This window comes from Octodon degus, unplaced genomic scaffold (genome assembly GCF_000260255.1).
Source record: "Octodon degus isolate 3935 unplaced genomic scaffold, OctDeg1.0 scaffold00184, whole genome shotgun sequence".
NCBI lineage: Eukaryota > Metazoa > Chordata > Mammalia > Rodentia > Octodontidae > Octodon > Octodon degus.
In genome coordinates this window covers 4511786-4534378 of record NW_004524760.1, presented here as the reverse complement: position 1 = coordinate 4534378, position 22593 = coordinate 4511786, and the positions used below count along the sequence as shown (strand labels likewise).

Here is a 22593-nt window from a genome sequence, read left to right as displayed (position 1 = left end):
TGACTGCACTCAGCCCTGCAGTGAGCCACCATGCCTGGCAAAAGAATGCTTTTTAGATAGTGATGTGCCTTGGAATTTCAGATTTTTATTCTGAAGGTCTCTGAAAATTATAAAACCTTCAGCTGTCATAATTTGAGCATGTGAAGTGTCATCTACTTTGACAGATTTTAAACTTTTTGTTTCTTGTGGTGCTGGGATCAAACTCAGGGCCTCGCACATGCTAGGTATGTGCTGTCCTACTGTGCTACATCCTCAGCCCTTTTTACTTTTATAAGGGCCCACTTGTTTCCACTTCTCCTTTTCTTCACAAGGATGGCACCAGCCTATCAACTGCTTTTTCTTATTTGACTGAGAACCTACAAAGTCGTAGGCTTTAGGCTTTTATACAGATGTGTACACATACAAGACCTGCAGGATAATTGTTAAAAATAAATAAAGTAACTATTTTCTTGGTGGCACATGCCTATAATCTCAGTACTTGGGGAGGCTGAGGCAGCAGGACTGCCATGCGAGTTCAAGGCCAAAGTGAGACTGCCTCAAAACCAACGAACAAAAAACAAAAATGCTTTCTGTAGAAAGATAAGCGCCAACAATTCACATAGAAGTCTAACATACTTCTCACCAGTCTTTTAAATAAGCAAATACCTGTATAACTGTACGCCTATTTTCTTCCCTTCTGAATTCATTTTTAAGACACAGATGAGGTAGCCAAATCTAAATTTAAGTCACAGATGAGGTAGCCAAATCTAAATTTGACTTAGTGACGTCAAATTTGTCCTATCCTCCCCTTGTGATTTCATGCCCATCTTCCAAGGCGAGAGGAGTATTTCTGTGGCATAGCCTAATTTCCTGTGGACCTTGCACGTATCTATTACCAAATATCTGAGATTTGTTAACCACACCTGTTAAATTTAGTTTTGCTAACACTGAGTAGTAGCATGGGGTTGTGCTGTAAGAGCAGGTGGAATGTCATCAGAACCTTGACAGGAGAACAAATCAGCTCTGGCCACCCACCTATGTCTGGGCTATTTTCAGGCTGCAAAGGTGTCCCTAGCAACATGACCTTAACCAATCTAGGCACCCTGAGTCAAAGGACAGGGTCTCTGTACTATTATACATATCTACAAATCTATGTAGGATGACTTTTTCTAGCAAGCAAACTGCCCTTGATAGCTCATCTAGATACCAGACTTGGGGATGTTCTGGCATTCTACTCCACAGATGATTTCAGTTAACAGTAGTGAGTTGTACATTTCAAAACATGGCAGCTATGATTTTAAAATGTCACAACAAAGAAAAAATATCTGAGGTAACATATCTTTATTGGCCTGAGCTGATCATTGTACAATGTAGTGTGTTAAAACATATTGCGGCCAGGCGCAGTGATGTATGCTCTATAATCCCAGTACTCCAGAGGCTGAGGCAGGAGGATTGGTGGGAGTGTGAGATCAGCCTGGACTACAAAGTGAGCTCAAGGCCAGCCTGAACTGCACAGTGAGACCCTGTCTCAATAAATAAATAAGAAAATAAATAAAACATATTGCAAACCTATATGTAACTCAATCAACTAACAATAAAACTTTGACACTGAATTGGGTTAAGGAGTGTGCAGTGGACAGCTGACCTGAAGTATTTTTTGGTTGATATGAGATTTTCTAATAGTACTGGGGATTGAACCTGGGACCTTGTGCTTGCCAGAGAAGCAATTATGCCATTGAGCTATATCCTCAGCCTGATCTGAGATTCTTGTGTACACTGACCTTGAAGACATAGGTTGAAGTGACCGTTCTACCTCAGCCCCAAGCAGCCGAGTCTATAGGTGTATGCCACTACACACAGCTTAACTTGAAAAAGTCAAGTCAACCTATACCTTTTACTATTCCCCTAATGTATCACTGCCATAGTTACGTCTTTACAGAGTACAATGACATCTTTGGTATGAATACAAAGTTAATGCCAAGTCCCACTCCATATAATGAATATTTATTTCAAACCAAAATTTATTTTTAACAGGTAAAGATTTATATTCTTTTAAAAAACGAAAATTAAGTCTTAGAATTAAGCAATGAATTTTCAGTATCATACAGCTGTTTATATAACAGTAAAGTAACGGTAACCTTTTACCCTTGTAAAAATGTCACAGAATTCAAATCAGAAATTGAATCCTCAATGATTCAAGTGTTTTGTCTTACACAATAAGGGCTTGGTCAGTGTTCAGGTAAAATTCCTCCGGACATGCTGTCCTCAGTCCTCCACCACCTTAGTCCATCAGGGTCACACGGTAGGATAGCTGGCTGCAGTGGCAATGCCACAGTGATTATTCCTGTTTCTGGCTATTTTTACATAACCTTCTGCACCCCATTCTAGACCCCAGCTGAAATAGGTTTTCCATTTTATTAAAAGAAGACAGAGAGAGAGAGAGAGAGAGAGAGAGAGAGAGAGAGAGAACACATTAGTTTCAATTAATAGCTAATACTTATAAAAACAGTGCTTCCCATATCTCATGTACCATTCCTTTTTGTCTTGGTTCTGGGACTCAAACTCATAATCTTCCGCTTGCCAGGCAGGTGCTGTGCCACTAAGTTATATTCTTGGCCCATCACACACTGTACTAAGTTCTATCACAATCTACATACAAAAAACATAATTATATTGAGTCCTGTGAGTCCTTTAGAAGAAACGGAGAGAACTAGGATTGCTGTATATCTGTCTCCATAAATTACCTTAAACTACTCAATTCATTGTGAAAATGAATCCCAACAACTGCTGAGGCCTCTGAGGACTGAGAATAAAACGCAACAGCAAACCAGGTGTGATGGGGGGCGCACGCTTGTAGTCAGCACTGGGGAGGCTCACTGTGAGCTCAAGGCTCATTGAGGGCTACGTAGTGAGTTCCGAGGCCAGCCTGAACTATTATATAGCAAGACCCCTCTCAAAAACAGAAGCAATGGAAGAGCAGCCAGCCACAATGGAAGGAACCACACATGCTGGCAGGTGCTTGGGTTATCCTTCCGACTTCACAAAGACTCAGCAGAGGCAATGCTTCTGCTTGCTTTACCTCACTGAAATACTGGGGACAAAAAAAGGAAATCAGCCCTGGATCCAACATAAAAATGTTTTTCCTGAAGTCCTTGGAACCAGATGTTTCAGAATTTTTGAGAAACACAGTGTTACAAATGCACATAAACAATCTCAATGAACTTGGCACAGAATTTTGTGATCAAACATGAATGGGGCTGTGTTCACTCTCCGTGGGAGAAAGGCTTGATGTTTCAAAACTGAGTGTTTGTGGACCTACTATCCAAGTACTGATCACAGGCAAAAATTTCCATTTCAATTTCAAGTATCAGTATAATACAAGGGTTTTATACCTGTTCTTGATAAGCCAATATTCATTCTCCTCTGACTCTGACTCTGACTCTTCAATACCGTAGCCAACCAACAGCACACCATGATTCAGGTCCTTGCTGCTGCAGTCTGGATCATAATAAATGCCTGGGGATGTAAAACCAGAAAGGGGTGAGAGTGCCAAATGACACATGGCAATGACCCATCTCATCATTTGTAACAGGAAGGAACCTCCATATTCCAAGAAATGTCACAAGCAAATTCTACGTAAGGACATGGTAACGACTGATAAGAGTTAACCTCAATTCACCAGAAAGCAATGAAATTAATGGGAAGGAAACCAAGAGATCGGGGGAAGGGCTTATACAAATGTTATGTACCAACTCCCTAAGCCCCAAGATAAATGTAACCACTATGTACTATAAATATGTAGTAATAAAAATTTAAAAATAAAATATAAAATTCAGTAAGTCATAATTTCTACTAAGGAAAAAATAAAAATAAAAAATGAGACCGCTGGGCATGATGACACACTCAGGAGGCTGAGGCAAGAGGATCACCATAAGTTAGAGGCCAGCCCAGGCTACAGAGTGAGTTCAAGGCCAGTCTGAATTGCATTGTGAAACCTTGTCTCAAAAGACCAAAAGTAAATAAATAAAAATGAGACCAATTGCTATCAAGACTAAGGTGATTTAGGCATTCATCTCCTAGCCAAAATACCAGCAGTTCTCTTCTAACTTTAATATGTCTAAAGAAATTGAGCACATACACATACATGAACAAAACCTTGTATGTAAACTACAGTCTTCTTTATAGTCATAATTAAAATCTTTTAGAAAAAAGAGAAAGCAATTAGAGAAATTACGTTGCATCTACGTAAGTAATAAGCAGTCATTTAAAAGTACTCATGGGGGCCGGGGAGATAGTACGGTGGTCTAAGCGCCTGCCTAGCAAACACAAGGACCTAGATTCAATCCCTGGTACCGCATGCTGACCAGGCCCCGTGCCAGCCACCAAAACCCAACATGGTGGCGCACACCTGTAATCCCAGAGCTGAGGAGGCTGAGCCAGGATGATCACTACAAGTTTAAGCTGCATAGCAAGACCCTGTACCAAATAAATGAACAAATAAACAAACAAACAAATAAACAGACATGATTTTCTTTAAAACATCCTTAAAAAAATACTCATGAAGAATTTATAATCATGGAAAAATGTTGGTTACATAAAACTGGAAATACTGTATTGCTATATTAAATGCAGACTCAAATCACAGTCTTGGAAAGCAGGATTCCAGAATGAATCAGGGTGGTGTTTTTTATTCTGCTTGAATTTCTGTAATACAAAATGATAAATACCTACCTTCTTTATAGAACTGGAAGGACATAAGGCCTGCATCCATAGCAACGGATATGGGTCCTATGTCTGCCACAGCCTTCATAAGGGTCTTCTCCCGCTGAGGGATATCCACAAATCCAGTGTCGTTAGCTACAGAAAGCTCTGGCTTGTACTTACAGCTTCCATCCTTTTAAAGCGGAAGAGACATGATTACCACCATTTACCTCCTCCGGCGGGGCCTGAGCTTTAGAACTGAAACACTTGGTAATTTATAGCTTATACTCTTCAATTCAGCACTGCTGTAAATCATCTCAGGAAATAGAATCCTACTAGATGACTCAGAGCTCAAAAAATTAAACTTATGTTTCTTCAATGAGAAGCCCTTGCTTGAATTATCCATAAGAATTTTTTTTATTATAATTGAGATGTTATTATATGTAGAACGGTTTGGACATTCTAAATGTTTATTGAACCAACAAACTATTCAGAAGCTATAATGAAGGACTGATAGTTTGTACACACAAATCCTATGACCTACTATTCTGAAAAGTGTGCCACTTTCCCAAAACAGCTGGAATTAAAACAAATTAAGGGGCTGGGGAGATGGCTCAGTAGAATAAGTGCTTGCTTGGCAAGTGCAAGGGCCTGAGTTCAATCTCCAGTTCCACCAAAAAAAAAAAAAAAAAAAGGAAAAAAAAGACAACAAATTAAGGTGCTTCACTTTACCTTTCCTTCATATGGATAGGATTTCTCTGATTCCAAGCCCTTATTTTCCTTAATATACTCGAAGGCAAAATCCATCAGGCCACCATTGCAGCCCTGATTGCCTTGAGCTCGAGAACAGTCCACAAGGTTCTGTTCACTCAGGGAAATAAGTTCACCATTTTTCCGGAACATCTGTCCTTCTAGGGACCCCGTTGCACTAAAAGCCCAGCAAGAACCACACTGTCCCTGAAAAAGAAATAAAAAAAATGACAATTTATAAGAAAACCCTTGACAATAGTTTATATATAGTAGCTGGATATTCCTCATTTAATGATGGACCTATTTAATATTTAATGGCAACTTGCTGCTGGAACTTTCGACCTGCATTTCAACGTACAATGCAGGCGTGTCTGCAGTGGTGCAGTCTTGTGGTGGCTTCTACAGTACAGTTGCTTTGACCATTTCTTTGTTCTGATTATTTGTAATGTACATACTAGATACAATTTCTCATTTAGCAACTAAGAATGCATAGGAACTGAACTTGGTCATTAAATCATATCTAGCCCTTTAAAAACAGAGCAGCCCAGCAAGGTGGCACACATCTGTAGTCTCAGGAGGCTGAGGAAGGAGGATGGCTGTGTGTTCAAGACCATCCTGCACTACACAGTGAGATCTTATCTCAAAAAAAAAAAAAAAAAAAAAAAAACAAACAGCAACAACAAAACATAGAAAAGAAAGAGAAGAGCAGAGCAGAGCAGGCTGCTGTGGGGACAGATTGGAGGCAGTTGCTTTTAAAACAGTAAAAAAAAAAAAACCCACAAGTGAACTACTTGTCACCCCACAATCTACCAAAGACTCGACCAATTCTTTTTTGGATTTCCTGATGGGCTTTGGCAGGTCTCAATCACTGTCATACCTGATTCTTCACAGGAGTCACATAGCCTTTCTTTCTCCAATCCACAGATTTTGGGAGCTGAAGAAGTAGAGGTTCCTGATACATCTTTCCCTTCTTGTGCTTCTGGTGTTGAAAGCCATTCATCACCTGCTTGAATTCGTCATTGGTCTTCAAGAAAAGACAAATTAAGTCAAAAAGGCAAGACATTATTTGATAATGAAGCGAGCAGTTAAGCAACGCACACCACACTCACCATGTCACCAAAGCGGTTCATGGCCATGGTGAAGCTGTGTTTGCCCTGGCTGTATTGTCCATTGTGCAATTCAATCATCCGCATGTTCTTCTCCCACACTGCTCGCCTCCATCCTTCTTCATTCTAGAAGTAAACGTACATGTGATATAGGCTTCCTTGACAGAACTGAAGAGAAGCCCTGGAGGTGGCTTTACACTTGTGGCGGCTGTGGCCCTGTACTCACAAGGGCAGCACTCAGGTGACTGCCTGGTAAGAGCCGGCAGTCAGAAGCTACTCTGACCATAAGCTCTCAAAGGCAGGACCACACTCTGCAGGGCCCTTCTGAAGGTTGAGAAAGGGTGTTACCAACCGCGCCATACAATCTCCTGTGAGTGGACTTCCATTGGTCCCACTGTGCATCAAACGCTTGATCCAGTTTTGGAATAGCTGAGGCTATTCCCAAGCAAAAGGCAGCCAGGACAAGTGACAAAGTCATGGTTCAAAAACCTAGAAAGAGAAACCAGTATTAACACAAAAAGTGAGAAAGTGCTGTGGAGAACCAGCCCAGGAATTCAGTAAAAACAAAAGGCAAGACAGGGGACACGGCTCAGTGGCACAGTGCCTGCCTGGCATGCACGAGGTCCTGAGTTCAATTCCCAATACAATAAGTCGGATATCTAATTCACCTCCTCAAATGAAAACAAGTGCTGACAAATGCTATGGAAACTGGGTTAAACTTCACTGGAAGGGTGCAATGATCAACTGAGTCCTGCTAAGCCTCAAGATACTGGGGGTTGGGAATCATAAACCAACAGAAAACTAGGAAACAAACAGTAGGTCCAGATTATTCTCCAGGCAGTCTAGGTCACTTAGGTAAAACCTTAACTGAGGAGGCCATCTGGCCCTAAGCAGGAGAAAAGAGCTCCCCAAGAGTTAGGAAGGATGCCACCTCATTCTTTGTGACTAATGTCCAGCAGGTGAGGTGTGTGGGAACCGTGAAAGCTTTCTAGTCGCCTTCCCGGGAGCGCAGACCCCGGACCCGCCGAGCACCCACGCTTCACTGGGCCGAGCCTGGGGGCACCGCCTGCTCGGGTCTCCGCGCCCAGAGTTTTGAAGGCACGGGCTTGGCGGGGTGCGCGGGCGGCGGGCCCAGGCCCAGTCGGCCTGGCCCGCCCGGAAAAGCAGTGGCCTGGGTGCGTCGAGGCTCCGGAACCGAGGCTGGAAGATCCACGGAACCCGGGACCCCTCCCCCACGACGTCTCCCCAGCCCCATTCGGCCCTCCCGTGCAGCTGGGCGCAGTGGTGGGGAGGGGCTCACCTGGTCGGCCGCTGCGCAGGCGCACTCCACAGTAACAACGCGGAGATCGCGGAGGTCCAGGGATGCGGCGGACACCGCGGACCCTGGCTTTAAAGCCTTAAGTCGGCGTCCGGCCCGCTCCGCCCTCACCGGCCCCGCCCCTGCCTCATCTGCTCTGTGATTGGCTGCTGCGGCCGAGGGGCTGAACCGGCAGGCTCGCAGACTCGTGCACGTGACGCCGCTGGGTCCTCCCGACCCCCTCTGGGGCGGGGCTAGGCCTCTGGCTGAGTGGGCCGCAGGGAGGCGGAAGGCGGAGGGTCTCGGAGGATGGGAGGGTGTCGGAGGGGGGAGGGTCGCGGAGGGGGGAGGCCGGGGCCTGGGCGGGGAGGGCCGGTGGCAATTGAGCGCGCGTCTTCGAGCAATGGGCCACCAAGGTGATTCCTCTGTGGGTTCAGCCACGCACCCCAGCCCTAAAGACCTGTAGGGTTTAGCATCTTCTGTGGCTTCACCGCCGGTGCCCTCCGCTGGCTCCTAGTCAATTCCCAACAGAAATGGGGCGGCTGGAAGATGGAAGCTTGGGGCTGGCTCCCTGCAACTTCAGGCTGCAGTTAGAGGCTGGGGGGGTGGTGATCCCAAGGACACTGTCCAGGAGGAGGGAAGGGGACTCGGGCAGGGTCGCTGAGGCCTCTGTTGCTTGGCCACACAGCTCGGCCCTGCTTCTCTGTTTAGGGGGTTTCTTGCCCACCAGCATTTGTTTATCCCCAAAATATCGGTTTAATAAAGAAGAGAAACGCTGTTGTGACAGATGAAACTGCTTTTACTTCCCACCCCCAATGCTATGAATTATGCTTCTTTCCAGATACACCTCTTGACATGTCAGAAATTCACTTTAATAATATTTTATTTAGCAATATTTAATGTGTGATTTGAGGACACCCAATTTGAAGAAATTATTTAGATAGAGAAAATGTACCTCATGTATAGAGCGATAAAGATTTAAGGAAATTAATTCAAAAATGTTTCTAATTTTTAAAGTAACATAAAGCCGGGCATTGTGGCACATACCCTTGTAATTCCAGCACTGCCGAGGCTAAGCTTTCTTGTGAGTTCCAGAGGAGCCTGGGCTGCAAAGCGATCCCAAGGCCAGCCTGAACTGCGTATGGAGACCCTATCTCAGAAAGACAAATAAATAAAGTTATATAAGATACTCGGGGTCCTGGGTTCAATGCCCAGCACCTAAATAAATGTGCAAGAACCGTATTCATTGTAGAAAATATATTTTAGAAAATCAGGATCCCTTTTCCCCATCTGGGTAAAAGTTTTTAAGTAGTTTGTTTATCAAAATGGCTTCACAGTGCCTATCAATTTGAAAATTGTTACTGAAAAATGAAATGGCACAGGACATACGTTTTTACCTCTCAAGTAAACTAAAAAATTAAACATAACTTTAGATGGGGGCACAAATGTTTTTAGATATCATTTTATTTTTAAAACGTTTTTATCTGTCAAAGTAGAAGTTCTTCCCCCTCAAACACAGTTCGGGGCCAAAAGCTTAGCAATGTACACAGCATAGTTAATCATGGCGTTCGACTTATTAATCACTCAACTGGGAATGACTGAAGACCGCTCCTAGAGAACGGGATCCTTGGGTTTGGTCCTCCTGGAGGTGTTTCTTCCCTTGGAGCTAGAGGAGGAGGAAGTAGACATGGAGCACTTCTGGGATCCATTTTTGGAGGAGTACATTCAGTTGGAAGAGCAATTAGAAAGGGACCATGTTATGTGATCCTTTTGGGAAGCATACCAGCCATGCTGTGGTTTATCCAGGGTTGGGAGACAAAAGTAAGTTGTCAGCCACTGAGTAAGTCCTGAGGTTCAGAGCTGGTCACCATGGAGGTCACAGTTCTCTGCCTCTGTGGGTCAGAGTTCCAGTGCTCTGGATGTGGTTGGTTCACTGTGTTTGTTTACTGAGTGCATCGCGAGCAATTTAAGTTATTCTGACACGTGGGCTTTACAGCTACCCTTGGGCCACAGCTCCCTAAGATTGCATAGGGTGGAAAAACCTGCTGCGGCATTAAGATCTCTGCCTTGAGTAATATCCTGGCAGCAGGCGAGTGTGGCAGGAGCTGCTCTGAAGAATGGTATCCCCTTTGTTTCTAAGAATTGGAATATTCCAGAGAAAATCCAGGTTTCTTTTATGTACTCAGAATCTAAAGTTAAACCAAGAAATAGCTAAATGTAAGAGAATGACCACCAAGCAAGAGAGTGGAAGACATTATGCCAACTCATAGTACCTATACACAATGGGCTAAATCATGCATTACACAAATGTAGTATGTTGGGTGTGGTAGCAACATGCCTATAATCCCAGATACTCTGCAGGCTGAAGCAGGAGGAGCACAGGTTTGAGACTAGCATGGGCAATATATCCAAGACCCAGCCTCAAATTAAGAGCTGCTGGGTGTGGTGGGACAAATCTGTAATCCCAGCACTCGGGAGGCTGAGGCAGAAGGATTCTTGGGAGGGCAGCCTGGGCTACATAATTGAAGACCAGCCTGAATTACATACTGAGATCCTGTCTCAAGAAAAACCAAACAAACAAAGCTGCTGGGCATGGTGATGCAGCCTATGATCCCAGCGCTCAAGAGGCTGAGCAAGAGGATCACCTCAATGCCCAGGTCAGCCTGGACTGCACAGTGAGTTCAAGGCCAGGCTGGACTACAAGAGCTGGAGATGAGGATCGGCACTCTCTGGGTTTAACATGCAGTATATAAAAAAAGTATCATTAGCTACTTTTGTTACCCCCCCCCCTCCCCAAAGAGGATTAAATCTAGGGCCTTGAGAATGAAAAGCAGGCGCTCTGTCTCTTAGATACACCCTTAGCCTTTGTTTTGCTTTTTTGTTTTTGGAGACAGGGTCTTGCTATGAAATTCTGGCTGGGCTCAAGCTCATAGTGATCTTTCTGTCTCAGCCTCCCAAATGCTAGTATTATAAACATGTACTTACCTTTCCTGGGTCTAAACTTTCCTTTTTTTTTTTTTTTTTAGCAACGTCTTGCTACATTAGCTTTGAATTTGAGAACCTCTTGCTTCAGCCTAAATAGTAGAGATTCTAAGTGTGTGCCACCATGCTGCAATTCTTTTCCTATGTTTTGATTCACACTTTGAAAAACAAAAGTTTTTTGAGATGGGGGTCTTGTCATGTAAGTCCAGGCTGGCCTCAAACTCAGTCATCTTCCTGCCTTAGCTTCCTGAATGCTGGAACCACAGGGGTGAAACACTATGACCAGCTGAAAAATAATTGTGGCTAGTCTTGGGTTTATTTATTTATTTATTTATTTTTATTTTTTCTGTATTTTAGGGAAGGGTCTACATGGTGTTCAGGTTCTTACTACTAGATACGACTCATAGTGATTCTCCTGCTTTCAGCCTCCCAAGTGCTGGGCTTACAGGTGTGTGGCACCATGCCCAGTCTCAATTGCCATCTCAGTGTGCCCCGGGGGGAAGGGGGTCCAGCATGGCCAGCCCGGGGATCGAACCCTTGGCTTCTGTGTCTGCTTGCAGGTGCTTTAATCCACTGAGCTATTTGGCTGGCCCTTTGGGCTAGTCTTAATTGTTCAAATAGCTACATTTTAATCTATTGACCAAGCCTTACCTGTGACTTTGGTAAAGGCTATGGGTAGAACGTCCCAATTCCTATTTAATATGCATTATATATGAAAATATACTCTCACATACATCTATATAGACTCATTTTGTAATACAGGATGCAATTCTTTATCCAGTCTCTGGACATAGTATTTGTTTGTTTGTTTGTTTGTTTTTAGAGATGAAGTCTTGATCTGTAGTCCAGGCTGGTCTTGAACACACTGTGTAGACCAGGCCCACCTTGAACCCATGGCAGTCCTCCCACCTCAACCTCCCAGAGTGCTGGGGCTACAGGCGTGCAGCACTATACCCAGCTGGTCTCTGAAGTTTTAGGGGAGCTGGCAAATGGTGATATCCAAGACACTGATGTCAGTTTACACCTCTCTTCGATGTAACAACTCAAGAATTCTCTTTAAAAATATTATCACCAAAGCTCTGCAAAAAGATTTATGTACACTAATAACCACATGGAAAACACCACGTGTATGATTGGATGTTCATGTGAAGCTACTTATGAAATTTCTTACTTTTCTGAGTTGGTGTACCCTTGCTGTCCCTATGGTGTTAAATTGTCACGTATGCAAATCAGTCAACAAGAGTTAAGCTCTTGCACTTCTTGTCCTTTATTTTTGTCCTTTGAGACAGGATCTTGATATGCAGCTCAGACTGACCTGTAGCTCACGTTGTATCCTAGGGTGGTCTTGAATTTGCAGTGATCCTCCTGCCTCATCCTCCTGAGTTCTGGGATTACAGCTCGGTACCTCCAAGCTCAGCTTTTACTGTCTTCTTGTGGGGTGGCTTGAGTATTTACTTACACAATTTACATGTACCTTTCCTAACAGGTTTTCTGAGAATCCCCTTTTCCATCGTTAACCAAAGCTGGGGTCACGGCACACACCTGTAATCACAGCGTTTAGGAGGCTGAGTCAGGAGATCACGGGGCTGCCATGAGTTAGTTCAAGGTGCGCCTGGTCTATACAGTGTGTTCAAGACCAGTCTGGACTACAGATCAAGACTTTGTCTCTAAACACAAACAAGCAAACAGCCTGGGATATGCAGCAAGTTCAGGGCCATCCTGAACTGAAATTATCTATAGCAGTCTTGATTTTACAGCAAAGAAACATAGAACATTATAGATGTATTTGAATGAAATTGTGGTGAGGCATTTGGTACAGTATGTAATGAGAGTAGGTCATGTGGAATGTCTCTTCTACTAAGACTGTAATCCACAGATTCTCAGCAGAATGCCAGAGGAACTCTCAGATCTAAAAGATAATCTTTTATGGTTTTGGTTCTTGAGACAGGGTCTCGCTAGGTCGTTCAGGCAAGCCTCAAACTCACTGCAGTCTTCCAGCTCAGCCTCCCAGGTGCCAGAATTAATACATTCAGGAAACAAAGAATATTTGTTTTCTATGGCTGCTGTAACAAACTTCTACAACTCTGGTGTCTTAACACAACAGAGTTTCATCCTTTATAGTCATGGGGGTCAGAAGTCTGAAGTTACCCTCAGTGAGCTAGAGACAACACACTGGTGGCCCTATTCCTTTCTCCCTGCAGAGGTTCAAGCAGAGAATCTGTACTGTGCCTCATCCCCCATCTGGTGGCTGCAAGCACCTTCTGACCAATTTACGGCCCTACCGCTCTGATCTTGTGATGACTTTGTCTTCTCCGTGTGCCACATTGTCCTCTGCCTCGCTCACAAAAGGACAGTTATGATTGCATTTGGGACTCACCACAGTAATCCTGGATAATCTCTCCATCTCAAGAGCTGTAATCATATTTGCAAAGTTTGTGTTATTTAATAGTTACAGATTCTAGAAATTAAGATCTGATATGTAGGCTAAGCAGAGTGGTGCACACCTGTAATCCCAGCACTAGGGAGGCTGAGGCAGGAAGATTGCTATGAGTTCTAGGCCAGCCAGAGTATCAGTGAGGTCCTTTCTCAGAGAGAGAGAGAGAGAGAGAGAGAGAGAGAGAGAGAGACAGACAGACAGACAGACAGACAGACAGACAGACAGAGACTTTTGCACCAGCCAAAGTCTCCTCCTGTGGAATACCTGGCATTCTTGGAAATGAAAGCTTTATTATAAAAAAATTTCCTGCCACTGTGTCATGATGTAGACTGTGGGAATAGCTAAATAACACTTAGGCACCAGGTGGTCCTGAGCATTTTATACAAGCTCCTTCACTTATTCTGCATCATAGTTACCTGCTGAGCTCCTCAGAGTCAAAGGACTGGGCCCCAACATGGAAGGTCTTGATTCAGCTTAGCTCAGAGTTCCAGAATTTGCCTTTCTCACAGAGTTCCTGGGGACACAGAGGCTACAGGTTGGGGGTCTCTCAGCACTGAGGACAGTCATGTAGTAGGGGCATAGACCCAAGGGTGGTATTGGGTACCTTTCTAAAGCAAAGAAATAAATTCTGTACAATTAGGATGGCAGGACTCATACAAGGAAGCTGGGCTTTTAGGACCTTTGCTTTCTGCTTTTCCCTTACCTAACTCTGCTTGACAGACTCAGCCCCATGAACTGAGGGCCCTAGAAGAAGTGAAATAAACGGAGGCCATGGAAGTGAGGCTGTGAGGCTCCACAGGCCAGTCTCTTGACTTTGATGTGGATGCCAGCTCATCGGGTGTCATGCTGGAAGGAGGAAGAGAGATGAGCCACCCGGAAAGTATGCCACCTGCCCAGGCTGGGCCCCCACCGCATCTTCCTGCCCCACCAGCATCTGAAGGTGCTTACCCTATGGCTCCTGGGTGGATCCTGGCTCTGGCATTTCTAGGAGACCAAAGCCCAACACCTTCCCTTGGTCAGGTTCATTCTCAGGTCTTTAAGCCTTGTTAGGTGTGTGTCTAATTAGCACTGTGGTTCAGTGACAATCTTGAGTATTCAAAAAAGTGAGGTCCATTCCTTCACCAGTTCCAAAAACAAATGCATAAAATATTCTTTAAAAATGGTTTCTAGGGGCCGGGGAGATGGCTCAGTGGAATAAGCACTTCCCTGGCAAGTGCGAGGGCCCGAGTTCAATCCCTGGTTCCGAAAAAAAAAAAAAAAAATGGTTTCTAAAAAAGATGTTATAATGTTTTAAAAAAGAACTAGAAGCATAATCAAGTGCCTCAGATTGCCTGTCATCCCCTCAAAGACCAGGGAAGTCTTCCCATTGTAAGCTTTGGAAATTTTTGCTGAGTTACTGAGTCCACTCTGGTGGTTTATATTTGTTTTATTTTGTTTTCTTTTCTTTTTCTTGTATCCAGTTCCCTTCCTGGGCCTCCCCACCCCAAGGGTCTTTGCTTCCGTATCTTGGTTTCTCCATCCTTGAATCCAACCTACAGCACTGTAGAAGCGTTTTACACTAATGTTTCCCTGCTTCTTAAAACAAAGTGCATTTCATGTTCCCGAGAACCTCTGCTCTGATGCCTGCCTCCCAGGGAAGGAGTCAGATGGTGACAGAAGGTGTGGGTCTCCCCAGCTTCATGACCCCCTTCACCATGCTTCAGTGAGGTTTGGAATCTAGTTGTCCAGCTTGAGTGTCTCCTTGTCCAGCACTCCAGGTTTGCTATTCAGAGAGCTGGGAACACGTAACAAAGACATCCCAAAACTTGTGAGTCCTGTGACTCACCCACAGCTCTGCATAGCACCCCTTCTCTTAGCCTTTGAATGTACATGGATGAAAAATAAAACGTCCATGTGCTACATGGAGAAAGTTGCTGATGTGTGTGGCTCTGCGACCCAGGGCCCAAGGATAAAAATGCATGATATGATTGTTTTGCCCAACTGATGAACAAAGTCTTAGGGACTTGGGGACTTCGAACTTTGTCTGAACTTCACTTTAATCTTTTGTTTTGTTTTGGATTATAGATGCAGTGAAAGATAGCTTATTCTTTCTCTTTTTCCATGCATAGCCCTGTGGAAAGTTAGTGGAATTTTATCAACTATATTTAGGAATTTGGAAAGAAGTTTTGCTCTAAGCTCAGAGTGAAATGGAACTGCATGATAATTCGAGTGTTTTAGGGAAAATAGTTTAGTTACTTTAGGAAGACAAAACTAAGTTACATTTCCCATCCCCTGGCCAAAACATCTTGAGGACAGATATTGTGGGTCCTCACAATCTATTGGGCACCCCAATGTGTGATAAATACCCCGTAAATAACATCTGTGAAAGGATGGTTTTCAAAGGACTGTTGCCAATTTGGCTACAGATTCCTGGGGACCCTCCCATTTGGACCAGAGCTCCACGGGTCCCAGGTGGGCTTGGGGAACATCTCTTACTCTCAGAACACAGAAATCCTAGAGCCTCTTCATATCCTTGAGTTGCTGTGAGATGTCCCAGGGAGCTGAGAATTCCCAGGTCCTTAGAGTCCCCTACAAGGCTCCACCTGTCCCTCCCAGTCCCCAGCACACTTGCTGGTAGAAGCACTATTCTCTGTGGGGAACTTAGCTCTTAGAAGTAACTTAATTTAGCATTTAAGGCTGTTATCAACAAGTACAGGAAAGGAGATAAGATAGGACAAGGAATTTTTCAGGTCCTGGGGACATCTGGAGACATCAGAAAATTTACATCAGACACTTGAAGGATTCTTCCACTGAGGTGCAAGATTGGCAGGATATTTAACTACAGATGTTTATTAGGTCTTCCCACCTAATGCCCCCTGCCTTCTCTTCTACATCACTGTAAAATGGACACACTTCTCTTTGTCCAGGGCAGATGGTCTTATGGTCTTATTGCACTTTCTGCCTGTACCCAGCTTGAGGGAGACTAAGGAGGGTCAGTATGAGTTCAAGGTCAACCTGGACTACACAGTAAGATCAAGGCCTGCCTGAACTACCTGGTGAGATCTTGTCTCAAAAACAAAATAAAACAAACAAAATTGCCCTCTTAATTTTGACAGCTAAAATTACAAAGGACTATTATTATTATTATTATTATTATTATTATTATTATTGTTGTTGTTGTTGTTGTTGTTATTATTATTATTATTATTTGTATTTGTATTTGTATTTGTATTTAGGACAGTGTGTACAGGGTGAGCAGGATCTCACTGTGTAGATCAGACTTGTAGTGATCCTCCTGTTTACAGCCTCCCAAGTGCTGGGATTACAGGCAGGTGCCACCACGCCCAGTCTCAATCACCGTCACAGGGTGCACTGGGGATGGGGCCTGCACAGCAGGCCCAGGGATCCAACTTCCAGCCCCTGCATCTGCCTAAGCAGGTGTTTTAATCTGCTGAGCTATTTGGCTGGCCCTCTTTTTTTTTTTTTTTTTTGTATTTTAATACAGGGTCTACAGGGTCTCACTAGGTAGATCAGACTCATAGTGATCCACCTGTGTTCAGCCTCCCAAGAGCTGGGATTACAGGCATGCACCACCACTCCCAGTCTCAATAGCCATCTCAGCATGCCCCAGGGGTGGGGTTGGCACAGCCGGCCTCTGTGTCTGCCTAAGCAGGCACTTTAATCTGCTGAGCTATTTGGCCAGCCCTCTACAAAGTATTCTGAAGCTTCCATTTAAAAGTACTTCTCCATGTGCAGAGAGTCGCATGTTTGAACAAGGAGGCTAGGGATTGGGTAAGGACCAGACTCCCCTCTTACTACAACAGTTCCTCACTCTGGGGAGCTACCCTGGTTCTGTGAGAGCTACATCAATCTCTTCTGAGGGCAGCATCCTCATGGTCTAGTCATCTTCACCTAGGTCCTGCCTCCTGAAGATCTACTGCCTCTCCATACTGCTCCTGAGGTACTCCCACCTCAGTACTGCCACCATGAGCCTTTAGGGCACAAATCACATCCACACCAGGGAATGAGGTTTTCATGTAGCCACTGTATCTCTCTAATGGAAGGGACCTATGTTTCTTGAGATTTTCTTTTTATATTTTGAAGCATGGAGGATCAAATTCAGGGAGTTCTGGTCTACATCTCCAGTCTGTTTTATTTTATTTTGAGACAGGGTCTCCCTAAGTCGCCCAGACTTGCCTGGGACTTGAGATCCTTCAACCTCAGCCTTCTGAGTAGCTTCTAACAAGCATGCATCATGACAGTTGCCTTGCTTCTTGAGATTTTATCAGGAAACATCGAAGTACTGGATGACAGTAAGGAAGTTCGCCATATTGCTCATGGTCTCAAAGGACATTCCACGCAAGGTTGTAGGGTGCCCTTTGTCACGGATGGACTGTGCGCTGGCTGATTTAGGTGCTCTTGCCCTAATCAGGAGGGCCACCATCAGTGCCTTGGCTCTGCTCCAGCTCACTCTCCTGGGACCTGGTGTATGGCTCCAGTTTCCGAGGGTTCCTATCACCATACGCTGACCACAGGCTCCTGCACAGTGAGTGCTCTGGTGCTTTTGATAAGGGTGGATGTTGCCACTCAGAGAGGCAGTCATGGGGGAGTCCTGCAGCCTTTGAAATTTAACCCAACACTACTTCCCCTGAGTTCTTTCTCAGGGACTAAAATGCACATGTTCACAGAACCAGTACAGAAGCCATTCCCTCTGCATCACTGAAGATCATTTCAAGCTTTTAAGGATCTGAACTGCAATTAAAAAAAAAAAAATGCCACCTCTTCTATTTTACCCTCAGTGTCACACTGTGGACATCTTTCTTTGTCTGTGCAAGCAGAGCGCAGCATCGGTAGAGCTGAGGCTTTCCCAGGAGGAAAGACTCGATTCTGCTGGGGAGTTCTGGCATGTTTTTCTTGGTAGCCTGCCCTACAGATTTCCGCCTGTCCTGGCCAGCCCAAAATTGCATAAGCTGATTCTTTGCAATAAATCTCTTAATACGTGTCTCCCACGCGGGTCTGCCACTCTGCTGGACACAATGGAGATGTGTTAAAATGAAAGGTCTACACATCTGCAAGCTATTTTATGGTACTTGTGTATTGCTTGTGTCAAGAGTTTACAGGTTAAATGTGCTGGGGAAGATGGCAGAACAGAAAGAGAACTGAAAAGATCTCTGGTCACCTCAGTGCCTAATTTGGTCTCATCTGAGGACACTGGAGAAAAGATTACAGACTTAGAAACTGGCATCAGACCCTGTGTGGTGGTCTACGTCTAGATTCTCTGGAAAGAAAAAAAGGAGATGGAGCGGGAAGAAAGGACAAAGGGAAGGAACTGAGTCAGAGGGGAAAAAAGAAGGGAAAACAAGATACAGGTTTGGTAGCCATGTGTGGTGGCACACGCCTGTCATCCTAGCACGTGGGGAGCTGAGACAGAAGGATCACCATGAGTTCAAGGCCAGACTGATCACACAGCATGACCCTGTCTCAAAAAAAAAAAAAAGAAAGAAAGAAAGAAAGAAAGAAAGAAAGAAAGAAAGAAAGAAAGAAAAAAAAAAAAAAAGAAAAAAAGAAAAAAAACAAGATATAGGTCTAGGGCAAGTGGGGAAAGCCATTTGGTGTCCCCTGTCTCTCAGGAGCTGTTCATATTCCCCATTCCTATTCACCAGTAAATTTTTCTACCATTAAAAAACAAAACAAAAAAGACACAAGTCTGGGTACTAGGGTAAGGCACCACCTCGGTCTAGCAGGTTATGTGATTACTAACCTTTCTCTCCAGGCCTCCCATTTTCCTCATAATAGGGGGCTGAACCAGATGGACTTTAAGGAAATTTCCTGGGCCAAACAGTCTTGACCCAGGAGTTTGCTTTATTAAGTTTTAGAACCTCTATTGTCAGCTTTACTGAGGTAGCACTTGCATACAGTAAAATTAATAAATTTTAAGTGGGTGCATGTTTGAATACATACATACAAAATGCAGTTACCACCATGTCCCAATCACAACACATCTCCATCTCTCCCAAGTCCCCTTGCTCACCCTCCCCTGCCCCCGCGTCTGCTGTGACTGTGGTTTTGCCTTTATTAGGATATGATCTAAATGAATCATGCCATATGAATTTTTTGTGTCCAGCTCCTTTCACCTGACACATTGCCTTGGACTCTCATGTTCCCTCATTAATGAATTTTATTACAATTTCATGTTGCGCATTTGTATTTTTGTCTAAAATAGACCATTCATGTCCTTTGCTCATTTTCCGTTGGGTTATTGATCTTTTTCACTGCAAATTCTTCAAAGTTTGTGATTTGTTTGTTTGTCTGTTTTCTGAGACAGGGGTTCGCAATGCAGTTCAGGACGGCGTTGGACTCACTTTGTAGCCTAGGTTGGTGTAGAACTTGAAGCAATCCCCCTGCCTAAGCCTCCTGAGTGTGGGATTACAGGTGTGTACCACTACACCTGGTTAGAAGTTTGTGTTTTAGAAGCCAATGAATAACACAGACATACATTTTATTTTTTCTAAAGCTTTTTTTCCTTCTGTACAGGAGATAAAACTTGGGACCTAGCACTTGCTGGGCAGGCACTTCTACCCCTGAGCTATCTCGCTGACCCTCTAAAGCTTCGCGACTCTATATTTTCCCATCCAATGGCCCGAGTAAGCAGTGACTGGAGATGCCATTCTTGGAGCACAGGATAGCAGAGACAGTTCTTTCCTTTCTTGTGTTACCACCCGAAGTGCTTGCTCCTCTGCTTACAGGATACCACAGGGGAGCCCACTCTGACGTGACACTGCAATGCCCGTGTCCTCAGAAGGGGGAAGGATAGAGAGCACCCAGTGCTTCAACCCCTGCTCCTTGCCTTCTACCTCCATGTTGCTTTCTTAGCCACAGTTAGAGCCGCCGCTCCTGCTGTTGTCCCTGCTGACCTATCCCTGGGACCACAGACCTTCATGGTCAAACAGCAGGAGAGTGCTGATTTCCTCATGTTCTGCTTCAACGTTGGCCATAAACATTTAAACAAAAACTGCAGCAGCTACTTTCTAACCCCAAGCAAAGATAACACCAGGCATGTCCAGGGAGCTGAGGAACAGAAATCTATTTAGGCAGACACACACACCAGAGGCTGTTTGGACCCCACCTTTTCCCCAGGCTGCCCTCTGCAAAGTACTAGGAGGAGCCAGTGTCTCTCTGTGCCTGGCACTGGACTGTGGGCAGGAAGACCAGGTTACCTCTGGCACCAGTTCAGGTGTGTGGTTGGCTTCCTAGGAAAATGTTGTGGCCTGCAGGAGTTAGGCTCTGACTGGACCATGTACATAGTACCCCCTTTAGGTGTTGTCACACCTATGTACCTGTCTGGTATCAGCCCAAATACCAAGTGAGGGCTTTTTTTTTTCTTTGAGGACTTTCTAAAGATATGAGATATGACCAAAACATACGGTGACTTTAAATTTGTAAAAATGTATTAAGGTAAAGGACATTGCCCTTAATCCTCCTCAAAATACTTCCCTCACTTATTCTGGGGGACCTAGCCAAGACCCCCAACTGCCTGTATGCGGGGCTACAGTGAAGGATGAAGGAAAAACAGAACAAATTTAGTGATGCACAAAAGGGGGGCTGGGAGGTCGGTGTCTCAGGATGGGCAAAGACTAAGACCACTTCAGTTGCCCCCTTTTACTTTGCCAGTGAGATGTGCAAGGGGAGAGGAAGGATGCTTTTCCTGGCACAGTGTGGAAGTAGTAGTAGAAGGGACAAGATCACAAAAGAAACAAGACCCTTTCTGATACCGGGGCACGAGTGCCACCCTTGGATCATCCTCAGCAGATCCCATCCTGCGCTGCGCATGCCACAGCCTCACCAATCATCAAAATCTCAGGGCTGGCTGACAGAAAGTGGGGTTTTTCCACATTCCAAGCTGGTCCAAAATGTAGGACAAGGATGGGCTCCATCATCATCTAGACTCAGTTTATAATTTAGAGTCCCTGATACCCTTGAAACACACTTATCACATTATTCTTGACATTTTTCTGAAGCTCTGTTTTGGGAATATGTCTACAAAGTATGATAACAAAATACAGTGAATGCTGCTGTGGAGGTCGATTCAGGGCAAAGGCAGGCTTGTGCAGAGCACAACTGTGCGTCCTCATGCATGTTGTGCACTGGATCTGGCCCTGTGCAACTCCTGGCTCTTTCCCAACGTCAAAATGACCATGAAAGATAAATGTTTTGAACGGATTCAGTACATCGAGGCAGCCACAACAGCGTGACAAAAGACATGCCAGAGGACTTCCAGAATGGCTTCAAAAAGTGGCAAGAATAAGGGGGCGCATGTGTTCAAAAAGAGGGAGTGTTTTGAGGGGGATTAGTAGTAATGTGTCTTTTACTGCAATAATTTTTTAAAAATTCACCCTATTTTTCAATCACATCACACAGATTGTTTCATTCCAGATAGCAGGCTGAAAGTTAAGGACCTACGCCCTGCTTATGAGCTGGAATGACCCTGTCTAAATCCTGCAGAAAGCCTGCGTGTACTTGTCAGGCAGGTGTTTACCCTTCCAGCAGTCACAAATAAGTTCTGATGTCCAGACTTTCTTTCCATTCTGCCTCCATCTGATACAAGAAGGACTGGGGAGTACATAAACAACAAGGGGACAATTTAAAATTAGAATGGTGACAGCAGAAAAAGTGATCTTGGTTCAACTCCAGTACACACCTAAAATCTCTTTAACCATGGACAATCAAGTGGAAAATAATTGTATAATAGTCCTCCTGAGAAAATTTAAAGAGTGTATTTATTCCGGAATTAATTTCTTCCTCCTCTCTCTATCCCTTTTTCTTTGCCTGTCTGCCTGCCTTCCTCCTTTCCTTTCTTCCCCGCTCTCTCCCCCTCTTCCTCAGTCTTTTCTTTCTGATGCTGGGGATCAAACCCAGCGTGTACATGCCAAGCATGTGCTCTGCCACTGAGCTACACCCGTAGTCCTTATTCCGGAATTTCTTTATGAAATCCCCCAACATTCCCACACTGGTAACAAACCTGTGGCACACATGCCACAACAGGCTGTTGGTATCAATTTAAGCTCTAAAAGATTTGCCCTGACTAACCTATGGAAATAACTCTAATCTATGGAATTATCCCGAGAATCTGCATATTCCCCTACTTTATAAAGGCATGTGTGCTTGGGGGGGTCAGGGTTTGTCACCTACTGCTCAAGGATGACTCGGTAGTCATCAGGGACCCATTCAAACCTTACAGCCTAATCCTGGGGTCCCCAGAGAGATGCGGAGCCTTTTCTGTGTGGGAAGACCATGTGTCTCATCCTCTTTACAACACAAAGAGCCATTGTGAAGCTCCAGGATGAGTTTCTGTGGGGTGAGTT

At 44.5% G+C, this 22593-nt stretch overlaps 1 protein-coding gene across 1 annotated transcript; it reads right to left on the bottom strand.

The window, feature by feature from the left end:
* Positions 1-1967: 1967 nt before the first annotated feature.
* On the bottom strand, positions 1968-7941 carry LOC101580178 (cathepsin L1). Its single transcript, XM_004643803.2, has 8 exons — positions 7837-7941; positions 6889-7025; positions 6540-6662; positions 6308-6454; positions 5413-5637; positions 4711-4873; positions 3372-3495; positions 1968-2374 (listed from the first exon to the last, which is right to left on the bottom strand). Exons 2-8 carry the CDS (start codon positions 7012-7014, stop codon positions 2275-2277), a joined length of 1008 nt encoding a protein of 335 aa, XP_004643860.1. The 5' UTR covers positions 7015-7025; positions 7837-7941; the 3' UTR covers positions 1968-2274.
* Positions 7942-22593: the final 14652 nt, after the last annotated feature.